Source organism: Sorex araneus, chromosome 5 (genome assembly GCF_027595985.1).
Source record: "Sorex araneus isolate mSorAra2 chromosome 5, mSorAra2.pri, whole genome shotgun sequence".
Taxonomy (NCBI): Eukaryota; Metazoa; Chordata; class Mammalia; order Eulipotyphla; family Soricidae; genus Sorex; species Sorex araneus.
This window is the reverse complement of record NC_073306.1, coordinates 70,043,697-70,065,683: the sequence shown is the minus strand read 5'-3', so window position 1 is coordinate 70,065,683 and position 21,987 is coordinate 70,043,697. Positions and strand designations below refer to the sequence as shown.

Sequence of the window (21,987 nt, the reverse complement as noted above, 5' to 3'; positions counted from 1 at the left end):
GACTGATGTAAAAATACCTACAACATGGTATCAAGTGTACAAAATACAAGCATTTCATGACCTGAAGGTAGGAAATTTGAGGGGTAAAATAGCAATCAACTAAGTCATATCAAACTGATATCTCATTGATGTCATTGATATTTTCTCTACGTTGTTTGCTCTTGTGCTAATTTTGGCAAATAACCTTTGTCCATAAATACTGATATATACAAAGAAACATAAACTGCAGCCTACAAGGAAACGTGTACATGGGAGCAAATGTTGAACAAAAAAAGGAGCTAGTGCATTTTCTAGTAACTGTAAGACCAAATCAAACCCGTCTTCTTTTAACAGGAGCCTCATGGCACATTCTTCTTTGCTAGTATTATGGCTAAAGAGTTTGTTCCCCCAAAAAATAAATAAATAGTAAGTAACACAGTTGTATCTGGCCTTCTAATAAAAAAAAAAGCCTGACTTCATAGCAGTCTGTCACTCATCTTTTACAATCTCTCCTACCTATTGCCAGGAACTGAGTGTCCATTTTTTATTATATGTCTTTGTTCTATCATTAGAGAAAACGTAACATTTTCAAAGTTATTAAAACATGCTGTATCTGAAAACATGCTTACGACTGAATCATTAATTCAGTAAAGTACCTTTGGCTTGACTTACCTGCTTTTGAATCTTATATTTCTATTTTATTAGAGTATTGAATGTATCCTTTAAAAATAGTTTCCCAAAGATTTTTCAGCGATAAGGCTTCTTTTAAAGCAACTCATTTCAATACCGAAATTCAGAGATTAAGGTGTAATCCCTATGTGTGAATTTTAATGTTTATAATGTACTCCTCACAGATAGGAAAAATCAATGACAAGACCAACAGGGGCCCGTTTTGCTCAGCATTCGTTTCCTTGTAGGCCGTGATTAATGCTGTGCTCTATAGAGGGAGACATTACAACTGGGCTAAAACAGACCTAAATTTTACCCTCAGGCAGAAATCTGATTTAAACATCTCTATTTAAAGTGACATTTGTCCTCCCTTTTCAACTGGTTTCCCCAGAAATTCCAGGAAGTTGACTTCATGACCTAAAAACAGCCGGGTGGCTCTGAGAAGCAGTTGCGCCTGATCCCGCACTCCGGTAAATCTGGGTGCCAGAATGAATCAAGGTGGTCATAAAACAGGTGCCCCACTAGTTGTTGGGATGAATCTTTGCTGCTTTATTGCTACAACAATTAAAGATTTGGAGTTTCATATAATTCTAGAGTGAGCCTTAAACATTTCTAAAATGTGTTTTTGCTACTGAGAAATCAGCTATCCTACTGATGGACTAGGTTGTTGGGTTTGCTTATTTGTTTTTTTAGTAAAATGACATCTGATATTTTATTACACCAAACTAAAGGATCAACTGATTACAAATTTAAAGAATCCTGAGCAAACCTACTACTACAAAGCAAACCTCTAAATTAAGAATGTGTAGGTGGGAACATTCTAAGCCTGAAACTCAAATCAGGAATAACTTCGTAACTTTGTAATTCATGGTGATTCAGTTAAAAAAAAAGAAAAGAAATTTTAAAGAATGTGTAGGTGGAAATAGTTGCCTGTGTGTCATTTAAAAACTTCCATCGAAGCAAAAATGGCAAGAAAAAAATTCTTCATGTCCACAAAAAAGTCACCAAATAAATCAGATGTATGCATAATAACAGGCACCAATATCCTTACTATAAAACATGGTAACTTCTGATATTATTAAGCAATTCTGATACTGTTGGCAAGTTTCTACTAACCAAGGTAATCTAATTTCTGCTGCTTTTTAACGTAAATTGATTTTTTTTTCTTTTAGCCGTTCTGGTAATTGAACAAATTTATACAACTGTGATGGGATTTTACTTACCACTACACAATGCATAAAATCCTCTACAAAGACAAACTGTATTACTTCATAAAACCACATTTTTTGTTGTAATTAAACAAATTGTATTTAAACTTGCACTGTGCCTCCAAAGCAATCAATAGCATTTTGCTGTAAGCTGCATTTTCCTTGAATGTGTTAAGCGCTTACTTCCTTCATTCGATTTACCTTTTCTAATAACTAATTTTTGTTTGCAAGACCCAGGAGTTTTTTTATATAAATATTAGATAAAAATGTACTAGAAAGTATCTGCAAACTATTGTCTCTACTGAAACAATGTTAAGAGATGAACTAAAAAAGATTTTAAAAGCATTTTTGATTTATTAGGAACTTTTCTTATAATCAATGACTTGCCAAAAAAAATTACTTACATCACAATAACATTAGGAGATTTTCACAGTTTATACCATGTATTTAACAAAATCTATATACCAACTTCAAAATATTACAGTATTAACCTATGTAAAATTTAGGGATTACACACCTTATAGTTTTACTCTTCTAAAATTATCACAGTTCTCAAGAAAATGTCATTTTTTTAAAATTCTGATACTCCAATTCCAATAATTAACTCTCTATATATTAAACAACCTATTTCCTTAACCTTTTCTTCAAGGTTTAAAGAAATAATAATAATCACTGCTTGGACAATCTTGAGTGGCAAAGGTTTTAGAGAACAGTCTCAATTTTTCTGATAGCATCAAATCTAATTACAGTAATCTGGGTGATTAAATACTTTTCAACCTTTCAACCTTCAATCAAGAATTATTTGAAGAGATGAATATTTGGGTGGGGCTATAAAAGTAATTAGTGTTACCTAAGAGAGAAGTTAACTAAGCTATGATTTTAATCTATCTTTAAAAGAAAAATGCTTTAATCTTTCTTGAAAATAGTAACAAAACAGTTATCTATTTAGGTAATGTGAACTAATATTTAAACAAATTACCTTAGGCACTGATATAACTGAAACACGAAAACGATTTCAAGTCCTTTACAGGTATAGCAGATAAACGTGCTCTTCATAACGCTTGATCAAAATCATTGATTTGCAAAGTTTTTGAGTGAAATATTTCTGCAAATAACTGGATGGAACATATTTCATAATTATGTACTTGTAAAACATGTACGTCCCCAAACCTAAAGTAGCTCCATTTTTGTCACATAAACCTTTCCTGTTGGAAAGCACACAAATGTCAACTGTACCTCCCTTTCAAGATTCAAAAATCAGATACAGTCTCCTCGAGATTCAAAATCAGATTGAGTGAACTTCAAGAGGCAAAAAGCAGAGTCTTCAAAGCAACTTGCTGTCAAAACAACCATCTTCTAAGACACTAAATTCTTCAGTTTTCCAAAACCACATTTCACTCATCTAAGTCTAGTTCATCTATGACCTAAATATCAGTAACTGGGTGAATGGTGGGGCTTCTTAGTAAAATGAAAACAGATTTCTCTCAGGTAGTACAAGTGTGTTTAGCCCACATCTTTGAATAAATGGTAATGTTCTCCTTATCTTGTAAGACATCTACGAAGAAACTATGTTATTTGAACATTTTATTCACAACTGTTCAGTTAAATATATCTTCTGAAAGAAAATGAAGCAATTGCATTTTATACAACGTGTGCAGATACTAGTTTCCTACTGATCTTACCTCTTCCTAAGATCTCAATGCTAGTTCAGATATTTCTATATAACTTAAGCCACTAAAATATTATTTTAGGACACAGAAAGATTCCATAACAAAATGAATACCTACCCCTAAATAAAGCTTCGTTTTAAAGCTCTCCTCATGCTAATTTTAAGAAAGGAAACACCCAGAATCCTGGTGTTAACGTTTCTGCTGATTGTGAAAATTGCAGCAATAAAAACTCCAACTGCTTGCCTTAAATTAGGACTTGTAGTACTTCATGTGAGATCTGTATACTTACATTAGTTTTTATAACATTTGGAAGATCTGTCGTCTGCTTTGATGTTAGTCCATTAATAAAGCAGAATCAAAAGACTGGAAAAATTTATTTTTATTGGAAATTCTCAAGTTAAAACCTAAAGTAATTGGTTTGTTCTGGCCCAAATGATTCAATATTCTGATTTCCCCAACTACCTACTCCCAGAGCTATCTACATTTCTAAATTTGTTTTCTGTTGCCAACACATAGTAACCCAAAGTGATTGAAAATGGCAGCTGAAGTACATAGATTATACATTAATTTTTCTCTAAGTAGTCCAATTTTGTCATCTGAATGACAAAAAAAAAATCTTTTCACTGCTTTTTACACCTTTAGAGATTTACTGATTTCAGGATCACCACTATATAAAATGAAGAGCAATGTTTTCAAGACAATTTTTAGATTATCACTAATAGCTCTGAAGGATAATGTGTTTTCTTTATAGCACTCTGCATTCAAAGCAGACTAGTTAACAGCAACTTAAGTGCAATAATAGCAATTACATCAATGTGAGCTTTTTTTTTTAACCTAGAAAGAACTTCTTAGACAACTGGAGGGAATAGATAAATAAACCATCATAAAAATGATTTCAGGGTAATGATAGACAACTGGAATATCCCTGAAAAGAAACTTCACCTTAATCTAAAAAAATTATTATTCAACTGAAGCCTAAAATTGTTAAGACAATGGCATTTCCCTCCAAAATTATAGTTTATTTTCACTATTCATATGAAAAGAGAGTTCAGAACTAGCTTAAAAAAACAATCCTTATCCAATGAAAAGATACTGAATTCATGTTCAAAATCAACTATCAAAGATAAAATAAAAAATGATGACCTTACATATCTACAAGGCTAAGATCTTCTTCAATGAGATTTATTTTCATTCCCAAATTAGGGTCTTACAAAATACTGAGCTAAATAGATAAAACCAGTTGAAGATAAAAGTTCTCCCTTAACCTCAACATCAGGGTACAATAAAATGACCCAAATGACCCTAGTACTTGTTCTTACTAGTCTCTTCATTAAAGCATATTCGTTTTTTTTTTTAAAGAAAATCACAGTACACCTCACTGGAAATGAAAAGAGCTGGTATGCTGTAGCAAAAACAAAACTTACGATAAATTCTAGAGCTTACTGTCTTGATAATTTTCCAAAATCATATTTACACAAAAGTATGTCTATCTACCATTTTTTAATTGAGCTGTACTTGAAAACCTATTTTCAAACTTAACTTGCAATAGAAGTTGCATTAACAAAGTTCATGATGAGTTTTTAATATTCAACGTCCTCCACTGTTTTATTTTTTTCCTATTAATTTGGGAACTATTTTAAACATAGTTTCCTGGGTATAGAAATAAGTGCGTTTTTAATCACTAGACTTCATTGTTTTAATAGACTAATTAAAAGCCCCTTTCCCCCACTTTACTAATAAAACAAAATGTAGGCCTGGAAAGGGATTGTTAGATGTGAAAGTTTTCTCACTTTCTTCCACTGAAGGTACCCCCAAAGCCAGGCAACAGTGACTATCATAAAATAAAAAGGTCACCCTTTTTCTAGGAACAAACCATTTATCAATAGAAAATAATTGTCTTGCCATTCGCCAGGGCTCCACAGCAATAGACAATGTTTTTCGCTCACATAATTACAAAACAGTAAAAGTTCAGAAACACAGCCTGAATCCACCTCCCTATTTTCCCCCTTTACAATTCTCATTGCCCTTTGGGCCTCCCCTTGGAAGCAAATGGAAGACAGGCTGAAGTTTTCTCAATTGAGCTGAAGCTAAGAAACCTTTGATATGCTAATAGTCCCCTTCAAACGGTAAGAATTCACACTTGCATTAATTCAAACAATTTGTGCAGAATGATGTGAAATGGCACCTCTTTTAGAGGCAAACAACAAAAGGAGAGAATCGGAATGTCTGAAGAAACTAAACAACAGAACATTTGTTCAGCGGTATTCTCTCTATCATGCATAAATTTTTCGGACGGGGGAGGGGGCGGGGGAGGGGGGCAGGGACCACAAGAAAGTTCCATAGCACACCTGACAGAAGCAGATTCTCTTATACAAAAGGGTCCTCGAGTAGAACAAAGGTGCTGGATTCAAAGTTACAAAGTTACCTTTCCCACCACAACTTGAAACGCTGCCACGTACACCGCAAAAGCGAGTCCACTTTTCTGTTCTGAGCGTACACTGCCTTTCTAGTGCCCATCTTGCAAGGTCTGTCCGAGATCCAACCTCATTCAGAAAGAGACACCCCAACAGGCAATTATTTACCAATCGGATGTGACTTTTCTTCATTGTGCAACTTGAGTTGAGCAAAGAGCAAAGTCGGCGGGACCGGTTCCAGGCACAAACCCGGGCAGGGAAATGAATGAACCAGCCTGCGCCTCTGCAGCGGGGAAGCAGAGCGCACTCACTACACACGGCGCCAAGAATGTGCAGGAAGACTGGAGAGCGGAGGGCGGGGTGGCGGGGGAGCGCCTTCGAACCTGGCCTTTGTAACGCGAACCAGATGGTTGGGGGCTGCGGCTCAGACGCTCCCTGGCCGCCTGGAGAAGCTGCTAAGCAGCCTGACACCTCTCAGAAAGCCGGAGGAAAACACCGCCTGGGCGGCAGCCGAGACTACACAGTTCGCATCCGGACAGACCGAGAAGACGGCTAAAGCGAAGGTGTCCGGGGAGAGAACGAGGGGCGCGGAGTACGAAGAAGACAGGGGAAACGGGGGGAGGACACCGCCGCCGGACTTGTCTCTCCCCCCCTCCCTCCCAGCCCGACTCTGCTCTGAGTCTGAGCAGAGCGTAAACTGCACAAACGTGAACGAAACACGCTCCCTCCCTCGGCTAGGTGACACTTTGCAGCGCGTGAGGCTTCCCCGAGCACGCCCCCACCCCCACCCGAGCCCCGCGGCTCTGCGAAAGCTGCAAACTTTTCAGGTCCCAGGCGAGGGAGAGCTGCCAGGGCGGCTCCCCACCCACTGCTGGGGCGCTGCAGTCGCTCCCCCGGCGGGACGGGTCGCCCCTAGCCAATCAAGGAGCTCACGCTCGCTTAGGCCCCAGGTCGCCCCCCTTCCCTGCGCCCCTCCCACTCGACGCCCCTCTCGCTACCCCCAGAAGGCCGGCCCAGGCGTCCTCCTCCCGCCTCCCAGGTCCTGCGGCCCCTCGCGGCCCGCTGCTGCCCTCTGACTGCGAGTCCGGGAGACTCCGTCCTCGCGTTCCCCGGGGCCCTTCCGCCCCGGCGCCCAAGCCACATCTGGCCGCGCTCCGCGGCTCCCCTTCGCCTCTCGGCATCCCCAGCCGCCACCAAGCAGCAACCACCTCCCGCAGCAACTCCTCCGGGCCCTCCCCCACACCGAAACTCCTCCGTGTTCGACCAACAGCCCGGCTCCGGGGCACTGGGCAGGAGGGAAGAGTAGGGGTGCTGGGGGGATAGGGAAGGGGGGGATCGAGATGCGCTCTCTCCCGACAGATGGGGGTGGGGACGGGGGGGAGCCGCACTCGGGAGCAGCATCACCCCAACTCCGGCGCGCCGCACACTACCCTAGCCAGGCTGCAAAGGGGCGGGAGGCACCTTCACACCCCGAGATCTCGGAGTCTTTCCCCAAAACACAACCGCCCCGATTTCAGATAGCCCCGCGGCCTGGGACTGCGGCGCCTCCCCCCACCCCCCAGCCGCCCGCCTTCGATCGCCGCCCGGGGAGCGCGGCAACAGCCCAAGGAGCCCAGGCGCAGCGGGCGGGCCAGCCGGGACAGCGAGCGCCGCAGATCGATCGCAGAGCTGGGCGGGGACGGGGTGTGTGGTGGTGGTGGAGGGGGGAGAGAGCCAGCCCCAGTGAGCGCGGATCCCCCACCGCCTTCACCCTCACCACCACCAGCCCGCGGGAATAGAAACCACCAGTCGAGCCCCCGACTAACCCGCGGCTCCCGCCACCTCCTCCGCGCAGCCCCGAGTCGGAGGCGCAAAGCAAACAGGTCTCCGCGGCGCGGCGCCGAGGCACAGAGGCACGATTGTTCGCCCGGCGGCTCTTACCTCGGTTGGCGAGCGCGCCCCGGGGCGGGCCGTGTGGCGTGGGAGGCCGTGCGGGGAGCGGCGCGGGGGGCAGCGGCAAGCTCGGCCGCCCGGTCCGCGCGGGTCGCCCGCCCGCCGCCCGGTCCGCGGCTCGGCGCGTCCCTCTGCTTGGCCGCCGCCGCCTCCTGGTCCAGCCGAGCAGCCAGCGCTGGGCGGCTCCTGGGGTCAGGTCAACATTTTCCCGCAGCTGCCCGCACGCCGCTCCGCGCCGCGGGGAAGGAGGGAGGAGGGGGGGTGCTCAGAGGCGCGCGCGCGCGCGCACCCCCAGACCGGCCGCTCGCCCCCTCCGACCCACCCGCGGCAGGACCAGACTGCAATCTACAAAAATACTCAAGGATCGAAGCGCGGAGAGGCGCAGGATAGGGGGGGGAGCCCGGACGAGGGGCGCAGACTTGGGAGTCCCCTGGAAGCGGCGGGCGCGGGAGGGGGGCGAGCAGGCGCGGGGCCAACTCAGTTTGTGCGGGAAACCCCGCAGCCCGCCGAGGGCGCCGGCCGGCCAGGCATCCCGGGATGCGCGCCCACCCTGCGGCCTCACATTTCGGGGCTCCCGGCCCAGGCGGAGCGGCCGCCGCTGCCCCACGCCGGGCAGGCGGGTGGGCGGCGAGGACTCGGGGGGCTTAGGGCAGCGGGGAGGTGCACGGAAGAGCCACGCCGCGCACGGCAGCGGAGGGGAGCTGCCCGCCCAACAATCCCAAGGAATTCTCCGGTAAGCTCCCGATTTCGCTCCGGCACCTCCGCGCGTGTGTGTGTGAGAGCAGAGCGAGCAAGAGAGAGAGCGAGCGAGCGAGAGAGCCAGAGAGAGGGAGAGAGAGTGGGGGAGAGACGGGGGAGTGCGAAGTCCTGACACAGACTCTCGGCGAGGTCTGAACTGGAGTCACCTCCAGCCGCCGTCGCCGCCCCCCCCTTGTACCGCCCCCCCATCTCCACCCCACCCCACCCCTCTCCGGCCCCCCGGGTTCGGTAATCAGAGAAACAGAGGCGCAGGGACAGCGGCGCCGCACGCCGTGCTCACTCCGGGTTTTCCCAGCCAGAGGAGCTCACGCCAACTCGCAAGCTCCCCGACCGCCAAGTCCCCAACGTGGAGCGGCAAGTCTAGAACTCGCTGCCGCCCCCAGGCCCCTCTTCCAGCCCGCTGGAGCGGCCGGAGCGGCGGCGCGCTCTAGCAGGGGGACACTTACGGGTTCCAGCCGTCCGAAAGGCGGTGGCGGGGACCCTGCAGCCGCCGGAGCTCAGGCCGGCCCCGGCTTGGCCGGCGGGGCGGCCGCAGGGAGGTCCTGGCGGCGGCGGCGGCGGCGGCGGCGGCGGGGGACGCGCGCACACGCCGTGGAGCGCGCCTGGAGGGGCCTGCGGGGGACTCGCGCCGAGTCCCTCCCTCCCGGCCGGCACTCCCCCCACACCGCCTCTGGGGACCCCCCGCTCCCACCCTCTTCCGCCCCTCCAGCCTCCAACCCCCTCCCGACCCTCAATCCCCTGCAAACTCCACTCACTGTGCGCTTGGTGCTCCGCGCGCTTGGAGCGCGCGCTCCATCCTGCACAAACACACACACACACACACACACACACGCATACACACTTTCCCAAACACACTGATTTTATTTCGGGATCCGGACGGAGAGGGCTGGGGAGAGCGCGGCGCTCGGGCCTCCGAGGTGGGACGCGGGGGGGGGAGTAAGCCGCAGACGAGGGGGCTCGCCCGCCCCCCTCCCCCAAAGGCCCGGGAGCTTTCTCCTTGCCTGCCCGGCTGCGTGCTGTACCCACCCGGTCTCCAGGTTTTCTCCTTCCTCCAAGCGGCAAGCCCGACGCCCCGAAACTTTTCGTGGCTGCAGCCCTTCTTTTGTGTGACGGCTCCGGGGAGAAAGAACGTCCGGCCGCCGCCGCCGCCGCCGCTGCCTCAGTCCGGCTGCGGCGCGGCGCGGCGCGCGGGGGACGCTCCAGGGTTAATGCGTCTTTGATACCTGAGATTTCCGGCGCGCTTGCTAATGAAAGTTACATTTTTTAAAATTGCGGTGACTTCTCCTTTGTAGTTGGGGAGCGCTGGCTAAACTTTGACTTTATTGACGATATTTCACAAGAGCGTTTTGTTTGTTTTTGATTAAACCCACCGGGATAAGCAAAGGAAGGAAGGGAAACTACAAGGCTCTGGACTCCCGGGTGCACGCGGCGTGCTGTTAGGTCTGTTTCGCTCATTTCCTTACATTGAAGCGGCTTCTGCGGGCGTCCTCCAGCCACACTTCCTCGAACTCCTCAGTAGGCGTTTGAGCCTTCGCGAGGAGGTGCCCACGAATGACCCAAGCTCAGAAACCAAGCAACTCAGGCATGGGGAAAAAAATTGTTTTAAACCAGTTAGAAGAGTCCCTAACAGAAATGGAAAATCAAAACTGGTCTGGGTTTGTTCTTTTTTTTTGGGGGGTGGGGTGCGGGGAGCTGCTTTTTAAATGACGTTTCTGAGCTGAAAGTTACTAAGTTTTCAAATTATTTTTTGAATCACTGTTCTACCAATGAATGCAGCCTTCCACTAAAGAAACATGTTTGCGTTGATTTGCAACAGTAACGGATTCTCCAAGCCTTAGAACCTCTGCAAAATAGTGGAAAATAGGAAGGAACTTCAATTTCTTTGCTTTCAGAAACAATATGTACTTTTTGTTACTAAGAGTATGTAGCAGTCATCATACTTCTGAACTCATTCCAAACAACAATGTTATTCAAGTGTCAACAGCAGATTGTTCAAAAGACACAAAGACTCTACCTATCTGTCACGAAGCCAGATACTTGTAATAGCAAAGTGAATCCAGCTCTTCAAGTTTGTTCTCAGGTTACAAAAAAATATGCAGGAATATGTACAAATAACTGAACACTGTTTGCTGATTCATTATAATTTTCATTAAAACAAGTAGCCTTGATCATATTTGTTTGTATTTTATATTCTTACCAATGCAAAAACTAATAGAGCATCTGTACTTTGAACTATATACACCCTTCCTTGTGGAATTTCTTAGCGTAATTCAGATATTACCGATGGACGATATAGTCTGGAGAAAAATACACTTGAACAGAACTGGTGTGAAATCTTATTAAACACCTCCATTTTTACATCTGTCAAAAATTATACATATAACAGCTCTACCTACGAAGATTAAATCGAGCTACTTTAAAGTAGTTGAAAAGATGGCAGAATTCTAGAATTCTCAGACTTCAGAGGTAAATTACTTATATCGTTATCTCATGAAATTCGAAATTATTTTATCCAGCAAGATAGGCCAAAACATGTCAAATTTATAATAATTTGTATATTCTGGGAATTTTTAGCCCTTTCTTCTGGTCATCTTTGAAGTTGTTTTCACTCATCTAATTCACAAGATGCCCCAGTGAGTGCATAGATCACTAATCCTATTTTCTTTCAGAAGCAAAACTTGGGTTGAGGTTTTTATTTAGTGAGTATAATAAGTGATCAATAGAGATTTTTGCCTGAATTAAGCTCACCATATGTTGGTTCATTTACTCATTTATTTAACTCTCAGAAAGAATCTCTGGAAGAACCCACTGCCTACATTTCATAGACCTGAGATTTGTGCTGAGTACATAAGTAAGTCACTTTCTGCTGTGTTCCTGAGAGAACATATCACAAAAAAAAAAAAAAGATGCACAAAGAGGGAAGAAGTACTCAAAGGTGAGTTAACATTTTAAGTAGTGCAAAACGACTCATACAAGTTTTCAATTTTAAATTTGATTGGAACACACATTTCAGTCGAATGTGTGTTTTATAGAGTTCAAAGGATTCAACACTTTTCCCCTCTAAGAATATAAAAGACATGCTTTTTTTTATTACATCAACACATATTCCTACTATAGGATAATAATATTTTAAATATTAAAGGTTTTTTCCCCTGCACTTTGCACACAATATGTTTCAGCCTTCTTTGTACCCACAAAGAACTGAAGCAGAGCTTTCAGTTGCATTGATATATTCAAGATTAAGCTGTTAGCCACAAACCTGCCATTACAAAAGAATATTTAAATGACACACACAAATCCAGAAAACATAATTTGCCTGACACTTCATGACAATTCAAAATATAAATTATAACAATACAGGTGTGATGGGAGAAAAAAATTAAATGAGAAGCTTAATAACGTCTGCAGATGTTACCAAGTTAAAGGCAGTTGGTGTAGGTTTTGCATTCCCTACAATCCAATCATTTTAACTACTCAATCTATATTAGTATTTAAGTAATGGCAAAATCATTGACTTATTCATAATACTTGCTAATTGTTTTTAAAAATAAATTCTACAAAGGACAAAGGAAACACCCATTTCCATTTGTTTTATGTTAAATCAACATCTAACCACTCATGGTGATTTCATTCAAAGAAAACAGAAGGAACTCATTAGTTTATGTGGTCAGAGAGATTGATGGGCTTCAAACATTTTAACCATACATGTTTTTTCCAACTGTAGAAACTCATGTTTTTAATTTGGACAACTTTAAGGAACCAAAGATTACTTTATTCAGCGAGTCCACATATTTGTGATATAGAAATTATGTTCATTGTTAAAACTATTTACCATCTAAGCATCTTCTTGTAGAAGGAAAGGGGGAGATACTTGTGAAAATAAAAGTGTGAATGACAATAGTTCTGGTCGCAAATAAATGAATCTAAGGAAGTTTGAAAATGGACGTGTTTACAAAATATTATGATTGGTGTAAACTGATAGAACACAGTGAGTAACTTCTTCACTGTCCCATTCCATCAAACTTGATGACTGATATGCTGATTGTAAAGGGGTTACCTGAGGTAGTTTGGAGTGGAATGAGAAGGACATATAGGACTTGATAGCAGGCCAAAGATGGTGTGAGGTTGGCTAGACACACCCTTAGTGAACTATGAATGAGGCTCTAACTGTATTCATTGTGGCGAACATAATTTTGCCAGTGATGTTCTAAAATAAAACAATGGGAGAAGCTAATCTACTTTCTAAAACAAAAATAGAAATAAATTTAGGTGAATTTCATTCTAAAGTTAGTCAGTTCCCTTTTATTCATCATTACTATTAAATAATGTCCAGGACTGAGTCTACTTTTTACTACTCTAGAAATACATTAAAGCCCTAGAGCAGATCAAAGCAATGTATATACTAAACTAGAACTGGTTGGAAGTTGCTAGCTTTGTTTTTCATTTTAGTTTTGCCATGCATGTAGGCCGAAAAGAAATCAAAACTCATTTTCCATGAGAGCAGAAACATATGAAAGCATTTGGCAAAGCCAATAAGTTTTTAACTATTCTCCCAGCTCTCTCCGGACTGAATAAATCTTTGTTGAAGAAGGCCAAATCCTATCTAAAATGTAGAAATGCCATCTCCAAAAGTACTGTCAGTTTGAACTAAAGTATAAACATGATTATGGTATATTGTGCTTAATATTATATGGAAATATAAATCAAGTATTATTAAATATATTATTTTAAACATACTTTTAAAGGGTATATGTAATGAAATATAGTATTATTCTGTGTAGTTTAAATATGTATGTATATAATAGCTATCTAGGAATTTTTAAAATGTCCATGTTATTACCGTTATAATACTAGAAAGTAAATTTTTTAAAATCCTTCATAATCTATATTCGTTCCTGTGAATCTTACAGAAATCATTCTTAGCCTTTCTTTCTCATAGATTGTTCCCATGACTCTTGTTAATCTCTGTACCTTGAGGATTTTATGTAATTGAATCTTACAGAATCTTCTTCTATCAGTGTTTCTGTCCAGTCATGAAATGTAATTATGAGAACACTCGTTTTATGTAAAGCTGCCTATAACTTCTTGTTGTCATTATATTGTTTGCATAAATACCCAGTACCGATTTTTTTTAAAATTCAAATGAAGGATTTTAAAACAGGTCTCCCAATCTTTTTTAATAAATGTAAACCTCTGTCAGAAACACTGACAAAATTTCTTTAAATTTAAGCAATGTATATTAAAGCCAAAGTAATAGGAAATTGAAAACACAACTCTTTATTTTTGTTTGTTTGCTTCCTTTTGATTTGAGGGTATTAGTGTCAGGACTTATTCGTGGCTCGTCCTCAGGAATCATTCCATAGGGGGTGCCAGGGATCGAATCTGGGGCAGCTATGTACAAGGCAAGCACCCTACCTGCTGTACTATGTCTCCAGCCCCACACAACTTTAAGTATAAATTATTTGAATGTGCTTTCCTGGGTAGAGCATCACATGTTCCTTATGTAGCTTAGATGAGAAGAAAAGTAAAGCAATGGTTAATTGCTTTTTAGAGTAGAGATGACTCTACTCTATTGAATCTATCCCTCAAAAATAACCAAATAGCAAACTCACAGAAGTCCAAATGTAATTTTTAGTGCCTCAGAGAATATAACTTTGATTATTCATGTCATAGTTCACTTTAGTATAGCAAACTTGCAAAAGGCTTTTAAGACTGAAAAAACAAAGCCACAAATACACTTTTTGCATTTTAGAAAGTCAAGCATTGTAGTACTGTTGTCCTGTTGTTCATCGATTTGCTCAAGCGGGCATCAGTAACATCTCCAAAGTTGTTACAGTTTTTGGCATATCATATATGCCATGGATAGCTTGCCAAGCTCTGCCGTGCAGGCGGGATACTCTCGGTAGCTTGCCAGGCTCTCCGAGAGGGACAGAGGAATCAAACCTGGGTCGAGTTAGAAAGTCAAAAATTCAATTATATGACACTTAAGATTTTTGTTAGAATATATTCAAGTATTTTTCAATAATTTTTCAATGTATGTTCTTTGCATTTTAAACATTAAGCTGTTTCATTGCAGCCTTGAAAAATGTTTATGTTCTACAGCAATGAAACATGAGATATTTGCCCTTAGTTGATCAAGTATATGATCTTTCTGATCATATGTTAACACTCATAATTTCATAATTCTAATTAGTTCTGATCTATTTTTTTAAACTAAACTCTGCTTCATACTTTAAAAACTTTTATGTCTACATTTTAATTTAAAAAATTGTCTGTACATGTAGAAATTAGAACAGCAATTTGGAAAGATTTTCTTCAAAATCTCTCATTAGTTCCCTGATAAGATAATAGAATGTTCCCATATCTATTTTCAAAATAGTTTAAATCTTTAAAATTAAGTTTTCAACGTACTGCATCTTGTTCCAATGCATTCTTAAGGTTACTATGAAATCAATCATTCAGGTCTTAGACCAAACAATGATGTAATAGTCATATGTTTTTTTGTGATAAGTATAAACGCATTAAAAAGAATGTTTTCTTTAAAACTAGCATCCACATTTAGAATCATACTAAAATGACATATTTCAAAGGAAAGCTGACATAATTTGCAATAATAATGTTTTATTGAGCAACAGTCAATGAAAAGGATTTGGATGAATTTCAAAAATAAAAGCGTAAGAGGTCTGAACAATCGTATAGCAGGTAAGGCATTTGCCTTGCACACTGCCTGTTGGGGTTGGATTCCTGGTGCCTATCTAGTACTAAAACTTGCCAGGAGTAAACCCGCAGTGCAGGGCCAGGAATTGGCCCTGAAAACTGTCCAGCGTGGCCCAGACACAGAAATGAAAAACAGAGAGACATGTTTTAGGGGGTTAAACCACTGCAGCTGTGCGGCTGGAGCGATAGCACAGCGGGTAGGGCGTTTGCCTTGCACGCGGCCGACCCGGGTTCGAATCCCAGCATCCCATATGGTCCCCTGAGCACCGCCAGGGGTGATTCCTGAGTGCATGAGCCAGGAGTGACCCCTGTGCATTGCCGGGTGTGACCCAAAAAGCAAAAAAAAAAAAAAAAAAAACCACTCCAGCTGATCCCAGTTGGAACCTGAACACCACAAATGGCCTCACACTGAGCATTACCAGGATTGACCCCTGAGCATGGAGTAGGAGTAAGCCTGAAGCACTGTTGGGTATGGCCACAGAACAAAAACACAAGAAAACAAAATTAAGCAAAGAATCAAACCTATTAATGATCATATGACTTCACCAAGTATTCTACATACATTTTAAAAATGTAGATCATTGTATTCCACGTAGATACTGTATTCTTTTGTTTTCCTTCAATAATGGAGCTAAGTTGCACTGAACCATTCACACTACTTATCCAACTGTCCTGGTTACCAAAATCACGTATTTATAATATAACTAAATAGGATTATTAGGGCGTTAAAAGAGTGCCCCCCCTTTCATTGTGGGAATCTAATTTATGATAGCAATTTAATTAGTACTATGTCCCTACTACCTGAATTAATGACCCAAATTCAAACCACAGATACTTCATTGTTCAAACAATGTAAAATACACTGCAAGTAAAGCTAAATCCTATTTATTATCTAATGATAAATGAAACACAGTAATTAGTATTGTATGAGGTTATTGCTGTTTATGGAATGGTATGTCTCAAAGAAGGAGGCCACAGAAAAAAAATGAAAAAATATTTATAGCTTGTTAAAGTTTCTGAAAGGTTAAATAAGATGCTAGCCATTAAATTTAAATGTTGCACATATCCCAGAATGTAAACTCCTTTTTTTTTTTGTGGGGGAAGGGATTCACACCGGTTGATGCTCAGAAGTAAGTTACCCCTGGCAGTGCTCAAGGGACCACATGGGATGCTGGGATCAAGCCTAGGTCAGGTGCATGCAAGGCAAATGCCCTACTTGCTATAGCACCGTTCTGGCTGTAAACTGCTTTTAAATGATATGGATCACCGAATCATTGATTATTGCTCTTTTAAAAATAAACAATAGCAATAATAGTACAGCAAGTAGGGCATTTGCTTGCACACGGCCCACCCTGGGTTCAAAATCTAGAACTGCATATGATACCCTGAGCCTTCAAGGAATGATAAATGAATGAATCGCCTGAAGTAAGCCCTGATCATCACCGGATGTGCCTCCTCACTGGAAAAAAAAAAAAACAACAAAACTCTAGAGGTTAGGGATGTGGCTCAATGATAGGACCCTGGGTTTGATAACCAGCACCACAAATATAGACAAATAAAAATGAATTCTGGATAATATTTCACTGTTACTGTCATCCCGTTGTTCATCGATTTGCACAAGCGGGCACCAGTAACATCTTCATCTTGAGATTTGTTGTTACTGGTTTTGGCATATCGAAAACACCATGGGTAGCTTGCCAGGCTCTCCGAGAGGGGCAGTGAAATCGAACCTGCATCGGTCTCGTGCAAGGCAAACGCCCTACCACTGTGCTATCGCTCCAGCCCAATATTTCACTACCTTAAATAATTTAGTTTTCACATTTCACACAATTACGCAATTTATTCTCTTTAATGCACTACTTTAAGATTATTTTACATATTAGATGTGTGTATCACATCAAAATGTTTTAAATTGGTAAAGATTTGAGATGATTGATTTATATTGCATATGCCTATGCAGAAGAAAAACTTAAGTTGTGTCAATAATAGATATGAGATTTGAACATTTGTGAAAATAAACTACTTAGGTAAATACATAGCTTATCTGAGTTTAAAGGTAAAATAGTATACCTTATAACTGAAGGAAGTCTATCTTTGCCTCAATTTTCCAGTTAATGAAAGAAGTGTTTAAATACTCTGTAGTTAGATTATTAACTTCTACAAAACTGAAACAGATGTGTGTCTTAGTATGCCATTAAATTTATGATTTACATAGAACTCTTACATAGAGCTAAGCAGAGGCCAATGATTCTAATTTGCTCTAGATTTACAATAACCTGATCTGGTTTTTGTAAGTATTGAAACACTTTAAACAAAATTAGAAAGCAGTTGTGCTTTGTGTGATTAAAGATGCAATTCCCTTTGGAGTAATGAGAAAAGTTAGAACATGTTTCTTTCTTTATGGATGTTTCTATTATAAACATGAGTGTTATACATTATATATTTTTGTTACTATGATTTCCTTGTTTTTAATTATAAAATAAACCAATTGAATTTCACTGGAATCTCAAATTGAAACTATGCCAAATTTTAGCTGAAGAATGTGTACTGAGGTTCATAAAAATCCTTAAAATTTTTCCCAGGGTCTTAGGGTCTTGTTAGACAAATACTATTTTACCGTAATTTTCTAGATCAAAACATCTTTCTGATTAAGACCTACACAGCAAAATGATTTGAGTGCTGAATACATTGCAAACCCTAGAAAATGATGTATTTAAATTCTTCACATCTAATGATTACTGGGTTTATAGAAATTTATAATAGAAGAAAAGCTAGTCTATATTTCCTTATTACACAAATAATAACATTTACAGTACTAGTATTTAAATCTTCTTCCACTCTACTAGGTGAATTATAATCCATCAGAAATCCAAAACCAAATCTTTAGAAATGATTTATCTTAAAGGTTATGAATACTGTTTTTTTAAAAATCAGTCAGAAGTATTGATATAAGTATCATTGTCAGCATTTATGTATGTAAAATAAGTACAGGCAAAAATATTAATTTATTAAAAGTTTATCTCTCATAAAACCTTTATTAGCCCTTGAAGTCTTTGCCACTTCATATAAAATGATTTATCTTTTGAATAACAAGGTTCCATTAATCTGTTTGACAAAGGAATTTTAAGTCATTTAAATAATTTATTTGAATGAATTATTTAAATTCTGTAAAAATATATATGCACATATATATGTATATATCTATGTCTATATATTTGTGTTCGGGCACAATATCACAGAAGAAATGCAAAACAGAATTTAGAATACATTGTCCTTGACACCACTAGTGTGACTTGGTGTTGTTCTTTGATCACCCACCGCTTGCATAAGACCCCTGTTAGAAGGCCATTTGTGCTACATTTGGCACAACAGAGTGATTTCATGTCAGAGACAAGTGCACATTATTTTCTATATTCATTTTTAATTTTGCATTTCTGCCGAGATTGTAGGCTGACATAGCTTTCAAAATGTAAGGATAATAAAGGCAATTATTCTACACTCATAGAAAACCTGCCTCCCTCAATTCCTTGCTCTAGGTGCTACTGGAAAGTGGTAAACCTGCTCCCTCCCCAGAGAAATCAGTCATTTACAGAAACAAAGACCAAATATGCATGGAAAATAAATAAGACTATACACAAAAAAAAATGTAAGCAAATATACAAAACTAATTAGGATGTAAAGATTTATAGAATATGTTTAATATGCACAGCATTCAGGAATTTTAACTATATGCTATTTCTCCACAAACCGTTACTTCACAACATTTTCTTTCAAATAGATCTTATTCTTTTTTCCCCTTCAGGATGTGTTTTTATCCTCAAAAAATAATAAAAATAATTGAAAAAATCCCCAACTTTGACGAGGTTACAGAATGAATTTGCAACAGATTCTCATCAACTTTATACTTAGATATAAAACAGGAAAGTTTTTATTTCAAGTGTCTTCTACACACAATGAAATAAGTGATGAATACACAAAGAGATAGATAGAATATTAGGTAATTTTACATCCAGGCTTCCTAATGAAGATCCACCCACTACTCCTGCAAGGTGGGATACTGTTTCCCTCTTCATTACATTAGGTTTTAGTAAATTTATTCAGGCTTTTGGACTGGAACGATAGCACAGTGGGTAGGGCATTTGCCTTGCACGCAGCAGACCCAGGTTCAATTCCTCCATCCCTCGAGGGTATCCCACCCGCACGGCAGAGCCTGGCAAGCTACCCCTGGCGTATTCAATGTGCCAAAAATAGTAACAGCAAGTCTCAAGATGGAGACATTACCAGTGTCTGCTGGAGTAAATCGATCAACAACGGGATGACAGTACTACAGTGCTACAGTGCATTCAGGCTTTATTTCAATTTTGTGACACATCCTTCCAGCAAATTCCATTCCGCAGTAATTTACACCTAGGAGGTTCTAATTTTGCACTGATAAATTCTCAGTACCTGTTTGGGAAAAGGTTTTTTTCTTTGTTTCTTTTTGTTTGGGTACCACACCTGGCGGTGCCATTTGCCAATTCCTTGGTCTATGCCCAGGAGCAATGCCTGGACATGTGCACGAAGAACCATATCTGGGGCTGGGGATTTGATCCGGGACCATTATTTGAAGCCAAGCACCTTAACCTCTGTACTAATATTCCAGCCCTGAGGAATGAATTTACAAAATTTAGGGCTGGAGAAATAATACAGCAGATAGGATACTTGCCTTGCACAGGACTGACCAGGGTTCAGTTCCTGGCAATGCCATGTGGTTGTTCAGCACCACCATGAGATCAGTCTGGGCACAAAGCTAGTCCAGCTGAGTGTGCACCCCGCCTCCCCAACTCCCGCAAAAAAAAAAAAAGTATTTGATATTTAAAAGTTGTTTCTGGAACTTCCTCTCTGAAATTAACTCCCGCCCTGCCCACATTCTTGTATCTAGAAATGTGAATGGCCCTCCAAGTTGAATAATGCAGAAAGTAATAATAAGCTCTTCAGAATGATCTATACCAAATCAGAGGCATGTTTGCAATACAGCGCTTATGCTCCTGTATTTTTGCTGGGGAGATGCTTGGTGGTCCTGGGAGTTAGCGAGGGTAACTGAACTCAAGGCGCTACTACTGCTGGAGCTATCTCCCTGGTGCCCACTCGCAGACGTTTTTCCCCTGGTTATGCAGTTATTTTGTTTTTAAAGACTGGCCTCTTAAGTGTCGAACAAGGGGCCTGAGCTCTAGCTGGTTGTAGAAAAGCATTTATGGTGTACTTGAAATTGAATCCTATAACCACAAATACTATAATAATATGATATTTAGTTCACTAATAAGGCTACTTGTGATCCAAGTAGTGTAGCACTGCTTTGCTGATATGGTTATTGCAAGTTAAATAACCTAGAAATCCTGAACAAATCTACTTATCACAATTGTACATATGCACATGCATGAATTTACTTATTAGTAAATCTAGTTAATGTATTAAATTCTTTTTATAAGCCATATATTAGTGCTTTTAGTGCTCCTGGCTCTGCACTCAGGGATCACTCTTGGTGGTTCTTTGGGAATTATGTGGGGTGCTGAGGATTAGAACCTGGGTCAACTGCATGCAAGACAAATGCGCTGTCGGCTGTACTGTCTCTCCGGCCCCCATCTTTGCCATTTTATATATAATGGTAAACTTTATCAAACTTCTATCTTTACCCATTTGTGATTCACTAAGCAGTCAAAATCTGAGCACATATATTCAAGAGGCAAAAAGCATTTTAACCATATTTTCATGTCAAATGACAAGCAATTTTTGTTATTATTTTCTTAAAAAAATAAATCAATAATCAAAGCTTCCAAGGAAGATGTTCTGATTTTATGCTGATGATTTAAATGCTGCCTTTAAATTTAGATTGCCCTTTGGTGGGTCAGGAAGGCTTTTCCAAAACATTGTATAAAGGCGATGAAATTTGTTATTAGGAAAATCATATTAGCACCATAGAGTTAGCACAAAGGTCTGATCATGGACCTGTATTGTGGTCAATCTGGATTGACCCTAGGCACAGCATGATCCCTGAGCACTGCTGAAAACATCCACAGAGCACTACAAATTGGGTTCCCTCTCCCCACAAGAAAATCATGCTGAATATTATTGGTCTTTCTTTTGACAATTAAGACATCTTCAATGTTAAAAGATGCAAAATGAAGAGGGATTATAGTACTTAAGATATCATTGTATCTATTGGTTTACTCCTTTCCCTCTTAACAGTAAGCGCCTTTTCTTAATAAAGAATACCACAGAAGTCCTAAATGGATGGCTTGTACAAAATCCAGTAAGCAAATGTCATATTAGCTCTGTAGCTTTTTGGTCACAAAATATTGTTGTTGTTGTTGTTGTTCTTGTTGTTGTTTTCTCATTATACTACTTGTCAAAAAAAATGGTTTTGTCTGTGACAGGGCTGGAATACAAGTCTCATGCTTGTATTTTACTTTACTTTACTTTACTACATCCCTATCCCACCACTCTTAAAACTTCGGAAACTTCAATGAAGGGCCAAGAAATGACTGAACAGTCTAGAGCACAGCATTTACATGCAGGAGGCCCAGAATTGATCTCTAGCATAGCACCACTGGAGTCAACATCAAACATTGAGCAAGGATTAGCCCCATAGCCCCAGAGCAC

General features: G+C 41.0%; 2 protein-coding genes across 2 annotated transcripts in view; one reads left to right on the top strand and one right to left on the bottom strand.

The window, feature by feature from the left end:
* The window catches only part of ADGRL2 (adhesion G protein-coupled receptor L2), a 569,912-nt gene that overhangs the window by 177,838 nt on the left and 370,087 nt on the right, over window positions 1–21,987 (bottom strand). The window lies entirely within an intron of this gene.
* Window positions 7,281–21,987, top strand: part of LOC129404959 (translation initiation factor IF-2-like) — a 157,430-nt gene continuing 142,723 nt past the window's right edge. The window contains exons 1-2 of the mRNA XM_055139879.1: window positions 7,281–7,607; window positions 7,775–8,605. Of these exons, the coding sequence (XP_054995854.1) occupies window positions 7,281–7,607; window positions 7,775–8,605 (1,158 nt within the window). The remainder of the gene's footprint in view (window positions 7,608–7,774; window positions 8,606–21,987) is intronic.